This window comes from Staurois parvus, unplaced genomic scaffold (assembly GCF_062004578.1).
Source record: "Staurois parvus isolate SC_StPar_1 unplaced genomic scaffold, SC_StPar_1.0 ptg000082l, whole genome shotgun sequence".
NCBI classification, from domain to species: Eukaryota; Metazoa; Chordata; class Amphibia; order Anura; family Ranidae; genus Staurois; species Staurois parvus.
The window spans coordinates 4,918,468-4,941,462 of record NW_028317878.1 but is presented as its reverse complement, the minus strand read 5'-3'; the positions used below and the strand labels follow the sequence as shown (position 1 = coordinate 4,941,462).

General features: G+C 40.2%; 1 protein-coding gene across 1 annotated transcript in view; it reads left to right on the top strand.

The window, feature by feature from the left end:
- The window catches only part of NFE2L3 (NFE2 like bZIP transcription factor 3), a 71,828-nt gene extending 49,278 nt beyond the window's left edge, over positions 1 to 22,550 (top strand). The window contains exons 3-5 of the mRNA XM_089669922.1: positions 3,877 to 3,957; positions 10,923 to 11,024; positions 12,357 to 22,550. Coding sequence (XP_089526048.1) covers positions 3,877 to 3,957; positions 10,923 to 11,024; positions 12,357 to 13,607 — 1,434 coding nt within the window. The 3' untranslated portion in view covers positions 13,608 to 22,550. The remainder of the gene's footprint in view (positions 1 to 3,876; positions 3,958 to 10,922; positions 11,025 to 12,356) is intronic.
- The last annotated feature ends 445 nt before the right edge of the window (positions 22,551 to 22,995 follow it).

The window sequence follows — 22,995 nt, the reverse complement described above, 5'->3', positions numbered from 1 at the left end:
ACCTGCTTCCCCCCTCCAGAAGTGCCATTTCACAAACAGGAGGCCTTAAAGTGGAACTTCACCTTTTGGATGGAGCTCTGCATTAATTAGTGGATGTGTCTGAATTATTTTTGGAATTGTTTTTTGTCATTTTACTGCACCCAGGAGGAACAGGTGCTATGTCCCCACACTAAAACGCCATGAGGGATGCGCTGCACCTAGGCAGTATGTATACAAGGACCTAAGGATATCTGTTAGTGTCACTATAAGCTATATGAATACATACATTGGTCATCCATAACATTATAACCACTCACCATAACCCGTCGAGGCATTTGCTCCACGAGCACCAATGACGGATTGGGCCGCAGGAGCCTACGGGTGACGTCACCGCTCTAGGCTTTACCAGCCATTGTCAAGTGCTCTCTCCTCTTCCCTGAAACCGCCGCTGACTGACATAGGAGATCAAGTGACCGGGCTGGATTGGGCTGAAAATAGGCACGTAAATATATAATTCTTATGCAGGTCAGCATAGGTGTTAGGAGGTGGGATGGAGCATTAGTAAGACTAGGTTTAGCTGGGAATTCAATTATAAGACAACAATGAGCACTCATACGTGATGACGTACTTTTTAAGGCGTGCAGGCACTTCAAACATTTTTTGTGACTTATATAGGCAATAGTCCCTTTCTCTCTATAGACAGAGGGTGATCCCCCTACTCCAACTTGTTTTGCATCTGAATGGAGACAACAATGGTGTGGATTGTTCACTAAGCAAGGGAAAGGTCTTTCACTGCCCATCATTCTTATGCAGAGATCTGCCCAGCTGTTGGCTGCCTTTTTAGCCTGCAATGGCTGACAAGAAAAAGAAATAGGCACATTTAGCTTCAGAGCACATAGGAAAACTGCAGCAAATATCTCCAGTTTTCTGCAGTTTTAGAAAGTATCACATATTATGTGATTGGCAATATGCATTTTATTTTTGTATTAGTGTTTTTTTATTGTGGTTTTTTTGGCTGGTGCTTGGTTAGTGTAAAATAGCAATTACCCAAAAATCACAAAATAACAAATCATTTCTCTAATCTTCTATGAACATATTAAGATATAATACTGAACTAGTGCCTGGCAAGTATTTTTCCTAATCTTAGGAAATGAAAATGGTAGGAAGTGATATTTCTGCAGCTGATGTATTCATTTCAAAGCTGGGATAGTGATTCTGTATTCTTGTGTTCAAAGGCCTTGTAAGAAATCTTCTACTTCAGTGAGCTGTGAAATGAAGGCATTTTGACGTAGCTGAGTAAACAAGCACAGAGATCCGAAATTGTTCAACAGTTGATGAATCGAAATCACATTCACTGAGGAGCTTGAAGTAGTATAGGCAAAGCGTTTCTTTTACATTTTGGATAGAGTAACCTCTGTGAGCTATTTTTGCTATCTGTCTCATTGGGGAGATTTGCCAAAACAATAAAAAACATATAAAAAAAAATAGCCAAAACAAGAAGTGAGAGGAAATCCCTGTAAATTAAGGGAATCTCTTGGGAACTGGTGTCCCCATTAGAAGATTTCCCCTCTATTACTTTTCTGGTGTAGCAGGTGATAGGATCAATTTCTGCCTATCTATAGTCTGACCTGTCCTTTCTTATCTCTACCACCGGATCCGGGAGAAATAAAGCTCCAGACACCAAAGTGTAAACGCAGTATTTCTAAAAGTTTAATACAAAGCAAGTGATGTTATATAGAATGAAACATTACATTCTTATCAGTATAGAAACGTGAAGAACAGAAATGACAAATAGCTGAGGGGTACCATATACGGTGCATCCGGTTACAGAGAAATTATTATTATACAGTATTTATAAAGCGCCAATAGTTCGCTCAGCGCTGTACATTACAAAGGGGGACAGAACATGTGACAGAACAATACCAATACAATGCAAAACATGAGGGGATTGAGGACCCTGCTCTTTCGAGCTTACAATCTAGAAATGAAAGCAATTCCTGAAAACAAATTTAACTGTTTACATGTAAGCAGTTACATATCTGAAAGCCACTATACAAAATGGATGCCAGTTTAAAGATATATCTCTTTACAGGAGGGGGTGGGACTGAGACAACAGGGCTTGGGAGCGAGCCTGCACAAGTGCCACTTGTGCAGAGGAGAGGAGCCAGGAGCGCCAGTATGGGAATCATTTTAAAAGCGAATGTTCCGCTCATCTTCCTCTCCCTTCTGCTTCCATTACTGAAATTCTTTTCCTGGAAGCAGGCACTTTTTTATGACAGCTACCCTCTCCCACTTCCGCATTTCTCACCTAAGCCAAAATGGCGGCACCAGGGATGCAAAGACCAGCACAGAACCGGACCAGATGATGACAGCAGTGGACTCCTGGGCTAGTAATTGTCTGTTGCTTTTTTTTTTTTAAAGTCATCAGCTACAGTATTTTTAGCTGCTGTCTTTTAATTATTTTAAAAATGACTGTAGTTCCTCTTTAAATGGTATCCAGTATATACACCAATCAGCCATAATATTACAACCACTGACAGGTAAAGTGAAAAACACCGGTTATCTCGTTCAATGGCATCTTAAAATGGGTGGGATATATTAGGCAGCAAGTGAATATGTCCCTGAAGTCAATGTGTTGAAAGCAGAAAAAATGTGCAAGCATAAGAATTTGAAAAACTTTGACAGGGGCCTGATTGTAATACCTAGATGATTGGGTCAGAGTATCTCTAAAACTGCAGATCTCCTGGGATTTTCCCGATCTGCAGTGGTCAGGACCTACCAAAAGTGGCCCAAGGAGGGAAAACCAGTGACGGGGTCATGGGCAGTCAAGGCTCATTGATGCATGTGGGAAGTAAAGGCTGAGCTGTATAGCCTAATGCTGATTTGTACAGGCAGCTGTATGCAAACACAGGGTTGCTCCTGGGCGCAGAGATACATTTGTTTTTCATGATGTACTGCTCTCTGCACCTGTGTGAAAGAACACAATGCCTCTGCTGCATGTGACCGCTAGTCTCAGATGTGGGGTGAAGTGGGATTTGATGATGACACTACTGTGATGCTCACTGTTCTCCTTGCTGGAGGCTCTGACATGAGCAAGCAAAACCCTGCCTCTAGTAAGATGGCCACCTCCGTACAGAGCAAGGCATGGTATGTCAGTAATGTGAAAAGATAAGTTGCAGGGAGACCACAATACTACTGAAGAGTCATTTGCCCTCTGCCTGGCTTTTTTAGACATGGCTTCCACAGATTGGTTCTACTTTAAACCTATTTAACTCTTATATTCATGTTAAAACTGTAGGATTATTTCCAAGCAATGCAGTTTTGTATCCCTAAATGCAACTAATAATCTGTGAATAAGAACTGTGTGTTCAGTCCTCGTTTACACAGATAGACAAGTAGACTGCACCAAAAAGAGGTCACAATGCATTTGGGTGCCAGAGATGATATGGGAATCAAAGAAAACCATTGTAATCACCCGTAGCTGTGTTTGTCCTAACCCCTCTCACTGTTACTGATCAGCTTGTGGAGAAAAACATAACATAATGCCACGTGTAGTAAAAAAAAACACAGAAGAACCACATACGGTTATCAGAATACATTATTTTCTCCTGATAGCTTTCTTTTAATCCCGCTGAAGTACTTTTGTAAACCTGAAAACTCCCAATTTTTTTTTTTTTTTTTAATAGTTTTCCAATCATTTACCCTACAAAATAGGTTGACAAGTTACCAGGTGAGCAGTAAAAATAATAAATGTACTTTGGAAGTAAAATATGCATACAGCCTATGAAAGATTCTCACATGCACTCCATTTTTTCTTTTCCTAATAATTAGAAGGTTGTGTCTTACTGCATTATACTTTTTATCTGTTGTCTTATTTAGCGATTTTCCCTTTTTCAGATCGAAGGAAACACGACAGAGCCTTCTCTTTTCTTTGAAGAATTTATTCAGCTGCTAGCACAAACCGAAAATGCACTAGAGGTAAATCCCTTAATTTTACTGCAAGAGCATTTTATAGATGTGACTTCTGAATTATTGACCAGCATTGATCAGGGCAGAGGTATTATATGCAAAGCATTTGTATGTTGTGTCTTTAATTGGAAGTCACAAAGGATGCAAAAGCAGTATTTTCTATTTATGTATTTAGTTTCTTAGATAGGGCTTTTCAAGGGCAAATACATCAACAAATACAAGGCAGTAAAATTCAAATTATTCATTGAGCAACTGTAATATGCAAAGTGCAGTAGACAATATAAGCCGCATTATCTTTTAAGGCAGACCTTTTCCCCTTTTACTAAATTTTATATGAATATGCATCACTGCATGCTGATGTGAAATCATCTACCACTGATGATTAATTTACTTGCCTTTTTTGCAACCACATCCTGCTTCCCCTGAAGGCACTAGTGGTATAGCCATGACGGCACAAATGCCCCCTGGGAAGGTGACCTCACTATTGCCTTCAGGGGATCCTGTACTTAAGCTTTAAGAGCTGACAGTATTCTCATGCGAGATGAATCGCATGACGTCAGGTGGTTCATCTAGTGCATGCGCCGTAATTAATATCATTTGCGGTTTTAAAAAAACCTCACTCCCCAAGATCTCAGGGAAAGGCATTTAAAAAAAAAACACATGAGTGTAATGTTGTGTTGCACATGCGTATGAGACAAGGTGCATGACATCATGCGTTCCATCGCACGCATGTGCAGGTCATAATACGTTTTTAAAATGGTGTCATGGGGGCAGGAACACTGGCTACACACGGGTAGCTTGAAAAGGGTTCCACAAGAAGGAAAGCAAGCATGGATGTAGGTAAGTGTATTTGTTTATATACGATGTATTATATACCGATCAGCCATAACTTTATGACCACCCACCTAATATTGAGTCCTTTGTTGCCAAAACCTGTCGAGGCATGGATGCCACTAGAGCTCCAAATGTATGTCGTGGTATCTGGCACCAAGCTGTCAGTACCAGATTCTTTAGGTCTTGTAAGTTGCGGGGTAGGGTCTCCATGGATCGGACTTGATTGGGAGAATTTGAAGTCAACACCTCAAACTCCTCGTTTTGGCAGTGTGACAGGGCACATTGTCCTGCTGAAAGAGGCCACTGCCATTAGTGAATGCCATTTCCATGAAGGGGTGTACTTAGCCGGCAACACTGTTTAGGTAGGTGGTACGTATCCAAGTAACATCCACATGAATAGCAGGACCAGGGTTTCCCATCAGAACCTTTCCCAAAGCATCACACTGCCTTTGCCGGTTTGCCCTCTTCTCACAGTGCAATCTGGTGTCATCTCTTCTCCAGGTGAGTGACGCGCACACACAGTCATCCACGTGATGTAAAAAAAAAATGAGATTCATCAGACTAGGCCTACTTCTTACATTTCTCTGTGGTCCAGTTCTGATGCTCACGAGCCCATTGTAGATGCTTTTAGCTGTGGACAAAGGTCAGCATGGACACCAATACATATACAGTAAAGGAAATAAGTATTTGATCCCCTGCTGATTTTGAATGTTTGCCCACTCACAAAGAAATTATCAGTCTAACAATCGAATGGTAGGTGTATTGTAACACTGAGAGACAGGATAGCAACAAAAAATTCAAAAGAAATGCATGTCTAACAAATGATGCATGGATTTGCATGTTCATGAGGGAAATAAGTATTTGATCCCCTATCATTCAGAAGGATTTCTGGATATCAGGTGTCTTTCATACAGGTAACAAGCTGAGATTAGAAGCAGGCTCTTAAAGGGAGTGCTGCTAATCTCATTTTGTTACCTGTATAAAAGACACCTGTCCACAGGAGCAATCAGATTCCAAACTCTCCACCATGTCAAAAACCAAAGATCACTCCAAGGATGTCATGGGCAAGATTGTAGACCTACGCAAGGCTGGACTGGGCTACCAAACTATCGCCAAGCAGCTTGGTGAGAAGGTGACAACAGTTGGTGCAATCATTTGCAAATGGAAGAAACACAAAACAACTGTCAGTCTTCCTAGGTCTGGTGCACCATGCAAGATCTCACCTCGTGGAGTGTCAATGATCATGAGAACAGTAAGGAATCATCCCAGAACTACACGTGAGGATCTTGTCAATGATCTTCAGGCAGCTGGGACCACAGTCACCAAAAAAACAATTGGTAACACACTACGCTGACAAGGATTGAAATCCTACAGTGCCCGCAAGGTCCCTCTGTTGAAGAAAGCACATATCCAGGCCCGTCTGAAGTTTGCCATTGAACATCTAAATGATGCAGAGGAGGACTGGTTGAAAGTGTTGTGGTCAGATGAGACCACAATCGAGCTCTTTGGCATCAACTCAACTCGCCGTGTTTGGAGGAGGAGGAATGCTGCTTATAACCCCAAGAACACCATCCCAACTGTCAAACGTGGTGGAAACATTCTGCTTTAGGGGTGTTTTTCTGCTAAGGGGACAGGACAACTGCACCGCATCAAAGGGACGATGGATGGGGCAATGTACCGTCAAATCTTGGGTGAGAACCTTCTTCCCTCAGCCAGGGCATTGAAAATGGGTCGTGAATGGGTGTTCCAGCATGACAATGACCCAAAATACATGGCCAAGGCAACAAAGGAGTGGCTCAAGAAGAAGCACATTAAAGTCCTGGAGTGGCCTAGCCAGTCTCCAGACCTTAATTCTATTGAAAATCTGTGGAGGGAGCTGAAAGTTTGAGTTGCCAAATGTCAGCCACCAAACCTTAATGACTTGGAGAGGATCTGCTAAGAGGAGTGGGCCAAAATCCCTCCTGAGATGTGTGCAAACCTGGTGGTCAACTACAGGAAACGTCTGACCTCTGTGATTGCCAACAAGGGATTTGCCACCAAGTACTAAGTCATGTTTTGTGAAGGGGATCAAATACTTATTTCCCACATGAACATTCAAATAAGTGCATCATTTGTTAGACATGCATTTCTTTTCAATTTTATGTTGCTATTCTGTCTCTCGGTGTTACAATACACCTACCATTCGATTTTTAGACTAATAATTTCTTTGTGAGTGGGCAAACATTCAAAATCAGCAGAGGATCAAATACCGGTACTTATTTCCTTCACTGTATGCAACATCAGCACATCTACTTCAGGGGCAACATGTTTACTTGCTGTCTTGTATATCCCACCAACTTTGAGATTCCATTGTAACAAGATAATCAGTTATTTACTTAACCTGTCATAAAGTTATGGCTGATCAGTGTATATTATTGCCATTTTCTTGCAGTGGGGTAAGAAAGGTATTCTTTACCTGACCTAGCATTAAACTGAAATCTGATTGTTTGTTTACTATTGGGCTATAGTCAGAGAATTGTTATTTAAATGGATAATAATTTTATAATCACAGATACCTTCCTGTTTTCTTATACTATTAATGGTACAACAGTCAAGGTTACCCTGGACTCTGAGAAGCGGATGTTTTGTTTGTTTTTATGATATAGAATTACAGTACAAAGCCCTCTTGCATTGCAACTGTGTTTGTTTGCTGCCCTGCCAAGTAAAATTGCAGGACAAACCTGCCTGGACTGTTCTAGGTTTCCTTGTCTCCTGGATGGTTTACCCCTGCTAATACCAGCTGAGTCTTCCCCCGCAATATACAGTATATAGTTCTGACATTTTAGGACTTTTCACACTCACTACCCTAGAACAATCCTACTTGTTATGGGCTATTAATATTTTACTGAATTCTGGATACTTAGGATGGCTTCTTCGCAACAGCCGAATAGATAGTTATGACTTGTGTGCCTGACATATTAACAAGCCTTTTAAACTGCAGAAGGTATACCGTTTACCTTTTCTAATGTATAAAATATAGGAATACACAGTTGTACAATAGCTAACAATAACAGAGACATGGCATTGGGGAGCCATGAAGTGCGTTACTGTGATTAAACCTTCTATCTAGCATCACTGTTGTCTCAGAGCTGCTCTTATGTATAGCACTTAAGACAGAAACAGATGTTTTGCTGCACTTTTGGGCTTTGTCACAAAAATCATTTGCATTGTTATTCAGTAATTGGTAACAGTTGTTTAGTCAACAACTGGAGGGCCTAATTGGCAATTCCAAAATAGACTGTCTTTTCTATTGCAAAGCTTCAATTGTCCCCAAATGCAGAGTAATTTTTACAGGCTAAAGGCTGAAGACAATAAAAAGACGCTATCTGTACTCTTCATCTACATATAGTCATACCATATACTATGGTTTGAAATGAAAATTTACAAATCTACAGCCATCTAGTGTTCTAGGATACAACATGAGAGGTAGCATTATTTAATGTAGCACATGAAGAATTATAGTGCATATTATGACTTATTATAGCAGTTTAACCTTAAAGTAATTTTGTATTTGCTTTTCCTATTTTACATTCTTTTTATTACATATTTTTGTTATTGTATTATATAAATAAATAAATTAGACTTGTATTAAATATACACTATTGCCAAAAGTATTGGGATGCCTGCTTTTACACGCACATGAACTTTAATGGCATCCTAGTCTTAGTCTGTAGGGTTCAATATTGAGTTGGCCCACCCTTTGCAGCTATAACAGCTTCAACTCTTCTGGGAAGGCTGTCCACAAGGTTTAGGAGTGTGTCTATGGGAATGTTTGACCATTCTTCCAGAAGCACATTTGTCAGGCTGGCACTGATGTTGAACGAGAAGGCCTGGCTCACAGTCTCCCCTCTAATTCATCCCAAAGGTGTTCTATCGGGTTGAGGTCAGGACTCTGTGCAGGGCAGTCAAGTTCTCCACCCCAAACTCGCTCATTCATGTCTTTATGCACCTTGCTTTGTGCACTGGTGTGCAGTGAAGTTGGAACAGGAAGGGGCCATCCCCAAACTGTTACCACAAAGTTGGAAGCATGAAATTGTCCAAAATGTCTTATTATGCTGACGTCTTAAGAGTTCCCTTCACTGGAACTAAGGGGCCAAGCCCAACCCCTGCAAAACAACCCCACACCATAATCCCTCCCTCCACCAAACTTTATACTTGGCACAATGCAGTCAGGCAAGTACCATTCTCCTGGCAACCGCCAAACCCAGACACATCCATCGGATTGCCGTACAGAGAAGTGTAATTCATCACTCCAGAGAACACGTCTCCATTGCTCTAGAGTCCAGTGGCAGCATACTTTACACCACTGCATCCAACACTTTGCATTGCACTTAGTGATGTAAGGTTTGGATGCAGCTGCTCGGCCATGGAAAATCATTTCATGAAGCTCTCTACGCACTGTTGTTGTGCTATTTAAAGGCCACACAAAGTTTGGAGGTCTTTAGCTATTGACTCTGCAGACAGTTGGCTACTGTGCGCTTCAGCATGTGCTGACCCCGCTCTGTCAATTTACATGAACTGCCACTTCGTAGGTGAGTTGCTGTTGTTCCCAGTTGCTTCCACTTTGGTATAATACCACCAACAGTTGACCGTGGAATATTTATTAGCAAGGAAATTTCACGGATGGACTTATTGCACAGGTAGCAACCTATCCTGGTACCAAGCTTGAATCCACTGAGCTCCAGAGAGCGACCCATTCTTTCACAAATGTTTGTAGAAGCAGTCTGCATGCCTAGGTGCTTGATTTTATACACCTGTGGCCATGGAGGTGATTGGAACACCTGAATCCAATGATTTAAGGGGTGTCCCAATACTTTTGGCAATATAGTGTAGAAATGTGTAGACCGGCCACTAAAAGACAAGGTTGTTTAGCCACTATAAGCAAACCCTGTTTGTTTTTCAGTGAGTTGGCCAAGTTATAAATATTATTATTTTTATTATTATTATTATTCAGGATAGACTTTCATTAGGAGAAGGAGCAATATTGCCCATTGTACAGAAAGCCAAGCCTGCATATATAATAAATATGACTTCCCTGAATACATATATAACTACAAACTGTACAGAAAAATAAGTCTATAAATCATTTACCTACTAAAAAAAAATACAATATTATTTACAGAAGACTGATCTCCTTTTCATATTTATTCATGGTATAAAAACACATACTCACAATGAAGAAACAATATATCCCCCCCCCATAAAATACTTTCTGCAGATAACAAAAATCATTTCAAAATCTTCACAGACCAGGCAGGCATAGAGGCAATACTGATATAAATTTTCACAGGCAAGTTTTACCCTCAGTAACTTTTAAGCTGGGTATACATGCTAAGTTGTTTTTTGCTCAGCCAATAAAAAAAAAATATGGATTCCCCCATCCACACAAAGGAGGTGGATGGAGGGTTCCTCCCTGCTGTGCTATTGTATTCTGACAGAGGGACTCCACTAGCAGAATACACTGATCACTGTTGCAGTGGCTGATCAAATGAAAGTTTTTTACCAGTCTCCTTCCACAAGAGTCAACTTCTGTCAAACAGGGAGGGCCACACAAAGTTTCCAACCTTGTTTACCCACCTTTAACTGGGTGTGTCTGCTCACATTTTAAGGTGCCCATATATTTCAGTGATCCAATATCCAGGGTATCCTAAAGCAACACTGACAGTCATACAACATTTAAAACTAAAAGCCTGTGACTTTGCTGTTCCCTGTATTAGCCAGAAACCCTTGTCTGTGCACCTCTCTGATTTTAGTTTTACTTTGTTATTAGAGGTTTGATATCTGAACAAAACCCTGCACTTGTCTAATGACTCCTATTGGAGAGGGTGAAGTCAGGTCAGTGGGAAATTGCCTAGAGATCAGGGAAGCCCTTTTGACCAAGTGAAACAAAATCAAAGGTACAAAAAGATGGGATTTCAGGCTTCAAATTGTAATGGAAAGCATCTTTAGCTGAATGCTCCTTGGGCTGGACTTTAACTTTTCTTTTCTTACTTTACAGTGGCTGACAGGTTCACTGTAAGCTCAAAGCCTGTTCATTTTTGTAGTATTCTGCATGTCTGCATGTTTAACACCATTCACTAAATTGTGATTTCTTTGTGAAGGGCACAAGTGAAACATCTCTTCAGAATACCCAGCCCTCCCCCCGACCAGGGAATTCAGTCAGTGAACTATGGCAAGACCTCCTTTCCCTGCCTGATATAAATGTAAGTACATTTAGGTATTTTGGTCCTGGAAATGTTGCAGTTAATTTAATTGCACTTGTAATGATCTGAAATGGAGTGCTACATTTGGGGCTGGATTTCCATCACTGGAGACTGTAGGCAACCAGCCTTTGGCAAATAAACACTGCTCTGCCTGGATCGCCTCTTTTATACAGACCATGTTCTTGGTTTACTGGTCCTAACCTGATTCACAATATTGTGATAGTGTGTAAGTAAACTTTTAATAGATGACTAATAGGAAAAGTGAAGTCAATACCCACACAGGGTAAAGCCACCTCTTTGATTTGCCCACCTATTGGCGCATACCCAGTGTACATAATAGTAAAAGCAGTGCAGCCTATAGTTAACGGCAGTCCATCCAAAACATTTGTTTTCAGCATTAGACTTGTCCACAGACTCATTTTGTCTTTCAGGAACTCTTGTGGTAATATATTTCCAGCTTAGTTCCTGGCTCAGCCATTTCACATTGAAATCTTTGCCACTCTTCCTCAAAAATATTAAATTGATTAAAAAAAGTGAGTACAATTTTTTGAAGACCATAGCAAGTGACCTGCTCAGAAAGTTTAAATTCAGGCCTCTCGCTAATGGGGTCTAGGTAACAAGCTGGTGAGTGACCCAATTATCCAATATCTAGCAAAAACTTAAAGTGACCCATGCCTCTTGCTATCCCATCAAACAGTAACTGTGCTTTTGGAAGCTCTTCATTAGACCCATTCTTATGTTTAAGCTCTTTAACAATATCAAGATAGCAGCATTTACTTAGGCTTCTTTCTTCCCTTTTTTCACCAATAGGCTGGAATTTTGTATTTTTAGTTGGCCTTTAAACAACATACTATATTAAAATAGTTCCAGCCTGTTTGTAAAGGAGAGATAGTAATTGTTTCCAGACAGACTGTAAAAATCAACTTTACCTTCAAAGGTTTGATTTCCCATCTGGATTTTCACAGCTGCTCTCTGTAACATGAGAGGGAGTCATTAAGAGTTTATTCTGTGCACAGGTATCGTTAGGTGGGATAGCAAGACAAATGGCATGGTTTAATTTTATGGTTTCGAATGGATTGACCAAAAGCTAAAGGCTGTGCTTTAGTGTCTGCATTAATAATGAACCTTTGGGGCCAAACTGGCTGACAATCCATTTTTAAGATTGGGGTTATAGACTACTATAAATAAATCTACAAATACAACTACAGTAAAATGAATCCTTGAATCTTGTGTTTTTTCCCATTTTTAAGATTGGGGTCATAGACTACTATAAATAAATCTACAAATACAACTACAGTAAAATGAATCCTTGAATCTTGTGTTTTTTCCCAGATTACACTGGAGGATATCCAGTCAATCTCAAATACCAACAATCCAATCAGCTCTACTGCACCTTACAACGTGGATTTTACTGAGGCAATAAGCCAAGATGTAAGTCTGCAGGAAGCCATGTACACATCAAGTCACAGTGTCAGGTCCATTGAAGATTTGCCCCCAACACCAGAAAGCTTCATGCAGTTAAACTCATCTACTGTTCATGGAGGACCCCTGAGTGTAACAGATTTAACATCTTTATTTCCAACTACTGATAACTGCTCTAGAAACTCAACAAATCAAGATCTTCTTTCTGGTCTTGACGAGAATGTATTTGATGAAATTAATTTAATGTCCTTAGCCCTGGAAGAAGGATTTGATCCTTTGGAGGTGTCTCAGTTGTTTGAAGAACCAGACTCAGATTCTGGACTTTCTCTTAATTCAAGCCATAGCCCTGCATCTGCAAGCATATCTGATTCTTCATCTGTAACCTTTGGGGAGGATGAAGGAGCTGCTGGCTACAGCAGTGACTCTGAATCTGTCTCTTATGATGGCCTAGAAGGGGCAGTTGGAGGAAGCTGGACAGATATCAACAAACTTTGCCAGATGGATTATCAAGATGATGAAAGTTACTATGATGAAGTTTCGTTAAATAATGTCCGCCATAACCATACATACAATCAGCTGCCTGACCAGTTAGAGCATAGTCCTGAACATCATTACAGCTGGACAGCAAAATCAGGTAAATTAAGAAGCCCCTGTGTTGGTGGAATGGAGAAAAGCCTCAGCCGTGATGAACGTCGGGCTAAATCCCTAAAAATTCCCTTCTCTGTAGATGAAATTGTTAGCATGCCCGTAGAGATGTTTAACAACATGTTATCCAAGCATTACTTGACTGAGACACAGATATCTGTTATAAGAGATATTCGGCGTAGGGGGAAAAACAAGGTCGCTGCTCAGAACTGTAGAAAACGTAAGCTGGATGTCATTTTGAACTTGGAGGACGATGTAAATCAGTTAAAGGCACAGAAAGAAAAGCTTTTAAAAGAGAAAGCTCAATGCAGCAAGTCCGTGAGCCACTTGAAACAGAAACTCAATGACCTCTACCGCAATGTGTTTAGCCGACTACGAGATGATCAGGGCAGGCCGGTCAATCCAAGCCAATATGCACTGCACTGTAATAGTGATGGCAGCATCATGGTTGTTCCAAGAAGACTGTTCAAATCTGAGCAAAAAAAAGATTCACAGAAAGAAAAGAAACAAAAATAAAACACTGAACTCATTAAAGCAGTAGTTATAAGGAGAGACAAACTATCCCAAAATGTAGTGGCAGCAGTGGTATACTGTAACATGCCAGAGGTTGAGCACTGGACTATGTGTGAAAAAATATGAGGAAGCTGCTTTTATCTGGCACTAAACTTGTACAGACCATGTGACATACTACAAATTGATATCATCATGGCTGTACAACATTATCTGCTTCATACGTGGAAATTTGGTGTATAATATGACCTAGGTTGTACAAGAAGAGGCATTCTTATATCAATATACTGTATTTGTTTTTTTTTGTCTTTATTTTTTATCATTTGATCTTCTTTTTAAACAAATACTGAGATATGAGAATTCAAAGAAAGACCTTAACACCCCAAAAAAAGACAAAATTGTCAACTTACAAAGTGACCTTAGATTTAGTCTGTCGCACTGGAGCACATTGCTAAATGTTATATTCTTGCTTTTTTGTTTCATTTAAAATACGTGGTGTGTTTTTTTTTTTAATTTATACATGAGATCTATAAATTATGAGTTCTACTTTTTTTTTATTTGGTTCTTGTTCAATTTTTTTTTTAACAAAAAAAAAGTCCTGGTGGCTGATCCTGGTATATTGTCATAAACAGTATTTAAGACTATCATTAAATAGCAAGCTGGAGTTGCTTTTTTTGTATTTTTTTTATGTAATTTCTCCAGTATAAATGTTGGCTGACATTTTTTTTTTTTTTTACAATGGAAATACTTGCTAAAGAAATTTTAATTTACGATCAACTTATGTTGCATTTGTACTACAGGGAAATAATATGTTTTTTCTAGAAATCCTGTTTCGTTATTTTGAACATGTATGGCTGAGATTGTTATTCAGTATAAAGTCTTTGCACTACCATGTCTTTGTTTTCAGCCCTAGTGTGTGGCCTTTCATTCTGCGAGAGGTGGATGGATGTCACAACAGCTGTTTCAAGGGATTCTCCAGTTTAATTTTAAAGGGCCCATGATTGAGATCAGTTTATGTCTCCACCTCCAGGACATCCTAATATTTGTGGCCTCTTTATTACATTTTACATTATGCCATAACTGTACCCTGGTACAGGCAGTCCCCGAGTTACAAATATTCAACTTACATATATATGCCCCATACTTAGGAACAAAGGCAGTGTGACATCATGCTGGTCCCGGTAAACGCTGAGTGGCCATCTTCCTACACACCGCATGCTGCCACCTACTGTCCAGTCGATTGGTCAGCAATCCTACATCACAGCCATTTAACCCTTCCCTATGCTATCCAAAACGTAAAATTTTTTTTGGCTGGATTTACACATAAAAAATGTACCTGTTCCAACTTACATACAAATTCAACTTAAAGAGGAGCTCCACCCAAAAGAGGAAGTTCCGCTTTAAGGCTTTGTCCCCCGCTCCCCGTTAAGAATTGGCACTTTTGGGGAGCGGGTACCCAGGTACGCGCTCCCACTTCCGGTGTGATCACCTAAGGCGATCGGAAGCGGAAGTTGTCCTCCCCCTCCCTCACGTGACAGGTCCCAGAAGACTACGAGGCCAAAGTGCAGCACTACCCGCGCATGCGCAGTGGGCACCCGGCTGTGAAGCCGCAAGCTGTCACAGCCGGTTTCCCACACTGTAGATGCCAGCGCCAGGGACAGAAGATGGCTGGTGAAACCAGCGGTAGTGAGGATACCGCTGGACCAAGGGACAGGTAAGTGGCTGTATATAAAAAGTCAGCAGCTACAGTTTTTGTAGCTTTTGTATTTTTTTTCTTTTATTATTCAACTGGAACTCTGTTTTAAGAACAAACCTACAGAACCTATCTTGTTTGTAACCTGGGAACTGCCTGTATTAGTCTTCCATCTTCACATAATGGATTGTAGGAATGTTGTTGGATCATCGCTAGCAGTGAATTTAGATTTGTCCTTTTTGCAATAATGGAATGGGAAGAACTGCCTGTAGCAATTTTTTTATACCATGTAGCTTGGTGGACCCTTCAGCATAGAAGAGTCTAAATCAGCGGCTATTTTTTCAATTCAGATGAAATTAAAATCTAGAAGGTAACTTTACGTCTGCCTGTTCCATTCACACAGGCCAAACAACCTTTTGGAGCCTTGCCAGTACTGCACTGATGTCACCAGTTCCTGAAAAACCTTGGTGGCTACAGTGTTAGTCCACATTTGTGTTTAAAAAAAATTGGTGTTATATAAAAAAGACCTCAACAGGTTGCTAGTCTTCATATTGATCTAAAAATGTAAAACACTCACATCATACAGACTTTACTTGGGTAAAGCCTTTATGGATTTTACCTGTCTGCAATGCATCAATGTTTCCATTGTGACTGGGGCACCTATAGATATGATTTCAATGCTCATCACTAGATGATTGGAAATCATTATTTGTACCTTGACCTTCAGTTATTTATCTGGTAAACAAAAAAAAATCATTTTAGAATAAAAATTATTTGTGTGTATACAATGATAAGAAACCCTTCGTCTTGACCCACCATATACCCCATTCTCTCTTCCTCTGGAATATTGAGCTTTGTGTTGCAGCTTTAGAAATACACTACATTTGAATGCTTAGGAAATCTGCATTAGTTTACATACACTGGGGAGATTTATCAAAACTGGAGCAGCTGTGAATGGCAGCCAATCAGCTTCTATCTTTTATTTTCAAAGCTTAAAGTGGTTGTAAACGCTAGGCTATGCCCAGTGAAGTAACTGGCCTTGTGATACACAGAGATAAAACAAATACTCCTACATTAGTTGTACATGTTTATCTGCTGCACTCTACATCCATTCAGAGTGCAGAATGTATACAGTTTATCTGAGCTTTCAGAGAGCAGGGGGGCAGAGAGCTGAAGGAAAAGGAAAAAGAGCCTTCTGAATGCAGTATGTAATGGAAATGTATTCATCCACAATGTAAAAACTCACATATTGGGAAGTAAAAACAAGCCCATCAGTAGACCGTTTGGTAGAGAGCTGAAGTTACACTCTCCTGAGGAGAGCTGATAGGAGGGAAGGGAAACACCTCCCTTCACACAGCACACAGGAATAGGGCTGTAGCTGTCAATCACAAGCTATGTTCCAGAGCTCCCTCCTCTGTCACCTTTTTACCTTTTGGTGTCCGGAAACCTTGTCAGAAGTTACTCATAGAGATAGCAGAGGACTGGAACAGCAGACAGAAATGACGATTGAGACAAGCACACACTATAGAGGGATATACTTTGTTTATATTTCATGTCTGAAGTTTACAACCACTTTACGTGAACAAGTTGAAGATAAAAGCTGATTAGTTGCCATGTACAACTGTTCCAGATTTGATAAATCCCCCCCCCCCCCATTATTTCTTCAAAGGCCACTTAAAAATCTCCAAATTTCGAATCTGAGGGTAGCTGTTGCATACAAGTCAGTTGATATGCTGATGAAAACAATAAGTATGCTGATAAAGCTCAGCAATCTGGATTTCTTTTATACTGCGGTTCACAACCAGTTCTGTTAGTGGTCTAGTTGCACATTGTAACTACATTGTGCCCACATGTAACCAGAGAGGATGCACACAGATGGACAGCAGCACAGCATGTTTACATCACTTCATAGAGCATGCCAGCAAATACAAGTAGCAATAGTGAGACATTCTCATAAAATAACACATCACTATAATAATCCAAAGTCTTTGTAGCTGTGAAATGCTCTGATTTCGGCAATTCCAGGTATGTGTTCCTGAATACAGTAGTAGAGTTACTACACATTTCTTGCATCTGCGTACCAAGGTCACACTAATCGCATGTTTCAGAGCATTTTCCAATAAAAATAGGACAACCTATGTGTGCATGGTGCCTTTTAAGAAGTGTAATTATATACTGAAACATGCAAGCTTTAAAGGAGAAGTACAGCCAAATCTTGTTTGGTTGGACTTCTGTGGATCACAGGAGTGCAGTTTGTTTTGCACTCCTGAGACCCTTTTTCATCTCACTACGTGCTAAAGTCCACTGTTGGTTGACGTCATTCATCCGGTCCAGGCTAGGGAAAGATTGCGACCTTATGGTCCGGATCCACCCAGGAGCCTGGACCGACACCTGGCCTAGCCTCTCAGCAATCCGCTGAGAGACTGAGCCAGACTTCCCCGCCCCCTCCACAGCCCAGTGCTCTTTAAAAGCTCATCTCTGGAAAATATTATTGTAGAGAGAATCAGGAAGGGATAAAACCTCTGCCAGGTTTTTATTTGTTTCCCCCTCTCCCCAGATGTTGTGTCATGTCAAGTATTAATGGGAAATATTTCCTAAAATGCAACAGTTAGAACCCCATTGCTCCCTATTGGGTGTATTTTTTGCTTATTCTCTTACATTCTTTAGGCTGGTCACGTGACACAGGGTCCTCTTCTGAACTTCTCCAATGGTGGGCAATCCTCAATGTCAGCATCACTCTCTGCAGCATTGTAGGTGTGCTCAGGAGACCATGGTCATGATCCCTTAGGGTAGCTCAGGAGACCATGGTCATGATCCCTTAGGGTAGCTCAGGAGACCATGGTCATGATCCCTTAGGGTAGTGGCTCCGTGATGCCCTGAAGCCACAATAGCCTTTTCTGAATTAAATTGCTCCCTATTGGGTGTATTTTTTGCTTTTTCTCTTACATCAGAACTTCTCCAATGGTGGGCAATCCTCAATGTCAGCATCACTCTCTGCAGCATTGTAGGTGTGCTCAGGGGACCATGGTCATGATCCCTTAGCGTAGCTCAGGAGACAATGGTCATGATCCCTTAGGGTAGCTCAGGAGACAATAGTCATGATCCCTTAGGGTAGCACAGGGGACAATGGTCATGATCCCTTAGGGTAGCTCAGGGGACCATGGTCATGATCCCTTAGGGTAGCTCAGGGGACCATGGTCATGATCCCTTAGGGTAGCTTAGGGGACCATGGTCATGATCCCTTAGGGTAGCACAGGGGATCATGGTCATGATCCCTTAGGGTAGCTCAGGGGACCATGGTCATGATCCCTTAGGGTAGCTTAGGGGACCATGGTCATGATCCCTTAGGGTAGCACAGGGGATCATGGTCATGATCCCTTAGGGTAGCTCAGGGGACCATGGTCATGATCCCTTAGGGTAGCTCAGGTGACCATGGTCATGATCCCTTAGGGTAGCTCAGGAGACCATGGTCATGATCCCTTAGGGTCCGTGATGCCCTGAAGTCACAATAGCCTTTTCTATATTAAATGGTGCCTGGAACTGAGGGCATCTACTGGAGAAAAGGAAATACTGCAAGGGAAAGCACAGGAGAAGAGGCAAGTATTGCAGCCGGAGCTGCTTTTTTTGTTTTAAAAACCTGATGGGGCACCATTTGCCTGAAGTTGGGATTTGACAGATTTGCCCTCTCCGAATCTATCTGAAATGAAAAAAAAAAAAGATCTGGCTGTATTTGGACTTTTAGAGTCCATGTACACTAGGCATAAAAATCCATTTGGTGTTACATAAAACAGACCTCACAAAGTTGCTTTTTTTTCCCTGCCTCTAACCCCCCCCCCCCCCCACATTAGTCTATGTGTCCTTGCACGCATAGATGTTTAGAGGAGTTTAGATGGAGGGGCAATTGGAAACTGTGTTTTGGCATGAAAAGGAAATGTGTGTAAATGCCCCTAAGAGCTGGGAACATTTAGCGCTTAGGTGTTTTTTTATTTCAATGGCCAGAATAAATTAAAATTGTGCAATGAAATTAAGAAACGACCAAGCGCTCCTTAATTTGAACGCGTTTACAAAACCCAGCTTAGGCGCTTTTATTCAGCTGCTTTTCTCCTACCAGAAAAAAAAGTATTTAGGAGAATGCCAGGTTGCATGGACCTTAAATATGACATACAAAAAATCCAAAGGTAGTCAAGTAAAGCTAAATTTCCCAATGGCTATATAGCTGACAAGTTTGGATAAGGTGTGAAAAAATCCTTTCAAACAATATCCATTCTGGTAGATTAGTGGTCATGTATTGCTTTGCAATGAAAAGGGTGCGATTATACCAGTTGTGTAGTAATGTTTCGAACCATTGGATTAGGCTGTTTATGGCCACTGTAGCAACACAGTTTATTGATCTGATGGAATTCAAATTTGACTTTGTATGGGCAACATATTAGTATCTTTTAATCATGTTTGAGCATTTGCTTAGTATGTGTGTGTCCATTTGCTGTTTAATTTTTATTTAGTGTATCACTGTATTTAGGCCATATGGAGATCAAGCTGCTGTGCATTGGTGGTACATTCTCTTAACGAGTTTGTAAACCCTTACACATAGCCACTGAAGTGACAAGCCTCTGGTGATACACAGAGATGAAACAGATCCTCCTACATATGTTGTACCTGTTTATCTGACGCACTATCTACTCCACAGCCTTCTAAAACACACACATCAAAGGCTATTTCTTACCTCCAGAAGGCAAGGGGGGATCTGACCTCACATGCTGCATGGAGAGGAAAGATGAGTGTAATGTGAAACTTAAGTGGAGGGAAAGGATACCCCCCTCCCCCACACACACAGTCTCATAATGAAACATGCACAGCCGAGGCTGTCATTCGCCTTCTGTATCACCTACTAAAGGGGGGGTCGGGGCTGTCTATGGAGATAATGTGGTATCAGGAGGACCTGTTGGAAGAAGCTAATACAGATAGCAGAGGGAAAAGAGAAGAGGAAAAATCACACGGTGTGCTGTGGATTGAGACAAGTACACACTATAGAGGGATATGCTCTTTTCATTTCAGAGGTTTACAGCCACTTTAAAGCACTATTCTTATGTGAAAATACATAGCAGCCAATGGTCTCTATCAAATGTGGGTTGTCCTAAAGGGTGAACAGTTTCCTTGTTGCTTTCATTTTTCACTGCTTGGAAACCCATTGAAGTGTTTCCTACAGCATCTCTATCAGCTGACATCAGCATCCATACTGCCCTTTAGTTTCATGTCCATTCAAACTGTGAAAGCAAAATAAACCCATGGATCAGCATAGAGAGGCAATGAACTCTCGATACGCTTAGACAGCACTGAACCAGTTCCAGTTTTCACAGTGCAGTATTCTATATCTTCCATTGTATACAGTACAGCGGTGCTCTAGCACATATCAGTCCAATAATACTGCTACCTTTTTTCCCACATAAACAATACACAAAACAATGATAACCTACAATTAACAGTATATAAACACACTGTACAGTCTACATATATATATAATCCTGTGCTGAGCTAGCCTTGATGGCATGTTTCCATAAGGATTTTTATTATGTGTTGTGGTTGAGGATATCTCTTTTTGCATAAAGCTTCTCATATTAATTGCTGAGAAGTAATGAAACTATATAGTATTCAAAGTCCCAAGTCAGACATATCTGCTAGCCCACCACGAAGATTGCTTTATATCTCTACCTGCAATATGCACACTGTAGGGTTTGACGGTAGAGTATGCTATACATGATACAGATGTTTTTATAATCTATACATGGCATAAATAAACTCAATAAATGTATAGTTTTAAACATTATAACATGGAAGCTGTTGGTTAAGGCTCCATGTACACTGCAGCTGATAAACTGACATTTAGGAGCTTTTCTGTGTTTTTTTCAGCAGCCCCTGAACTCTCCGTTTTCCTATGTGCCCATGTACACTATGTTGTTTACAGTCGTTTACAGGCAGTTGAGTTTACAGTTGTTTTTTTGAACGCACCAAACTTGCATTCAGGAGTAGATTTTATCAGCGTTTCAAATGCTTGTAAATGCGGCTAACCACCTTTATAAGCGTTTTTTAACTCTTCCATTTCCAGATGCTGTCCAGAGCCTTTTTTCATCATAAAAATTGCATGCAAAGCGTTTTCCCGGTACTCAAATGGACCTGATACACCATACTTTGAGGTTTTGCATGAAAGAAAATATGTTAGACATTGCTGCAATAATTTCTGCACAGAAATGAGCTGGAACACAACCAAACACCGCAAAAAAAAAAAAGACAGCTAATCTGAACAAATACTGCTCTCTCTGCTTCTGTTCTTTCAATTTCTCTCAAAATGTCTGAAATCGTTCATTTTTTACTGTTTTTCAGTGCATTCTGGGCATTTTGGAATGCAAACGCGGCAAAACTGACCTTTTTTAACCTACGTTTTCCAGCAGTCAGTTTCCATCGTTCAGAAGGGTCCCGTGTACATGGGGCCTAAGACTGAAAAACATATCTTTATATATTCTTAATCCTCTGCTGTTATACACAGAAGTTATTGCATATACAATATTCTGTACACAAGTGTTTACTTAACTTGTGCTTGGATACCGCTAAGGGCAATTCCACGTAAGCTGTTTTTTTTTTTTCTGCAGTTCACTGGGGCTGTCATTATCAAAGGTATTGTTAAAGGGTTTGTTAAAAGAAGGGGCACACCAAACTATTTTAATATGGCCTGGAAAACATGGTGTTTAAAATCATTTATATCTCCGCTCCCCCTGGGGTCTCAGTGTGGCTAGACCTCTTGCTAAAGGAAGGAAATTCCCACTTTTGGATTTGCTACACTATGTAACTATTACTTATTAGCCGTGCTATAGGAATATCTCATCTCAGAACTAAAAATGGAAATGTTCCCCTTTTTGGATATAATTTGATAGGAGTGAGGATAAAGCAAAAAATGTATGCAGTTGGGGAAAACATATCTACTTTTTGTGGGGTTTTTTGCTTCTTTTTTTAACATCATAATGTAATGTCTACATTTCTGTCACTTCATGATCTAAATTCTATCAAAATTTCTAATATACTGATAATGTTATCATTAACAGATTCTGGTTATTACCTGATTATCATTTGTAAGCAAAGGCCTGTGAGTATCTCTGTTGTCTTGAAACACGGTTACTTGACTGCTACTTTAAGCTTTTGGTTTACCACTAAGAAGGTAATGTTTCAAATAGGCAACCAATAAAATTACATATTTACCATTTTCAGCTTTGTGTCTGTTTATTATTTTTTATAGAAAAACTAAATATTCAAGTAACAATTTATAGTCACTAATTCACTCAAAAGATTTGGTTTACCAGCATAAAGTAATGCAAAAAATAAAAAAAAAAACAATAAACTCACATAATTACCATTTTCAGTTTTGTGTCTGTTTATTATTTTTTATAGCAAAACTAAATATTCGAGTAACAATTTATAGTCACTAATAAAGATTTGGTTTACCAGTACAAAGTAATGCAAAAAAAAAAACAAACTTACATAATTACTATTTTCAGCTTTGTGTCTCTATTTTTTATGGCAAACAAATATCTAATAAGTAATTTCAAGTCACGTGACAATCCTAAATCGCTCTTGTGCAAGTTCTACCAGAACGAAAGCATGGAAATCTGTAACTTTGCCTGGTTCTGCTGGAGGATACAATTTGTGGCGGTA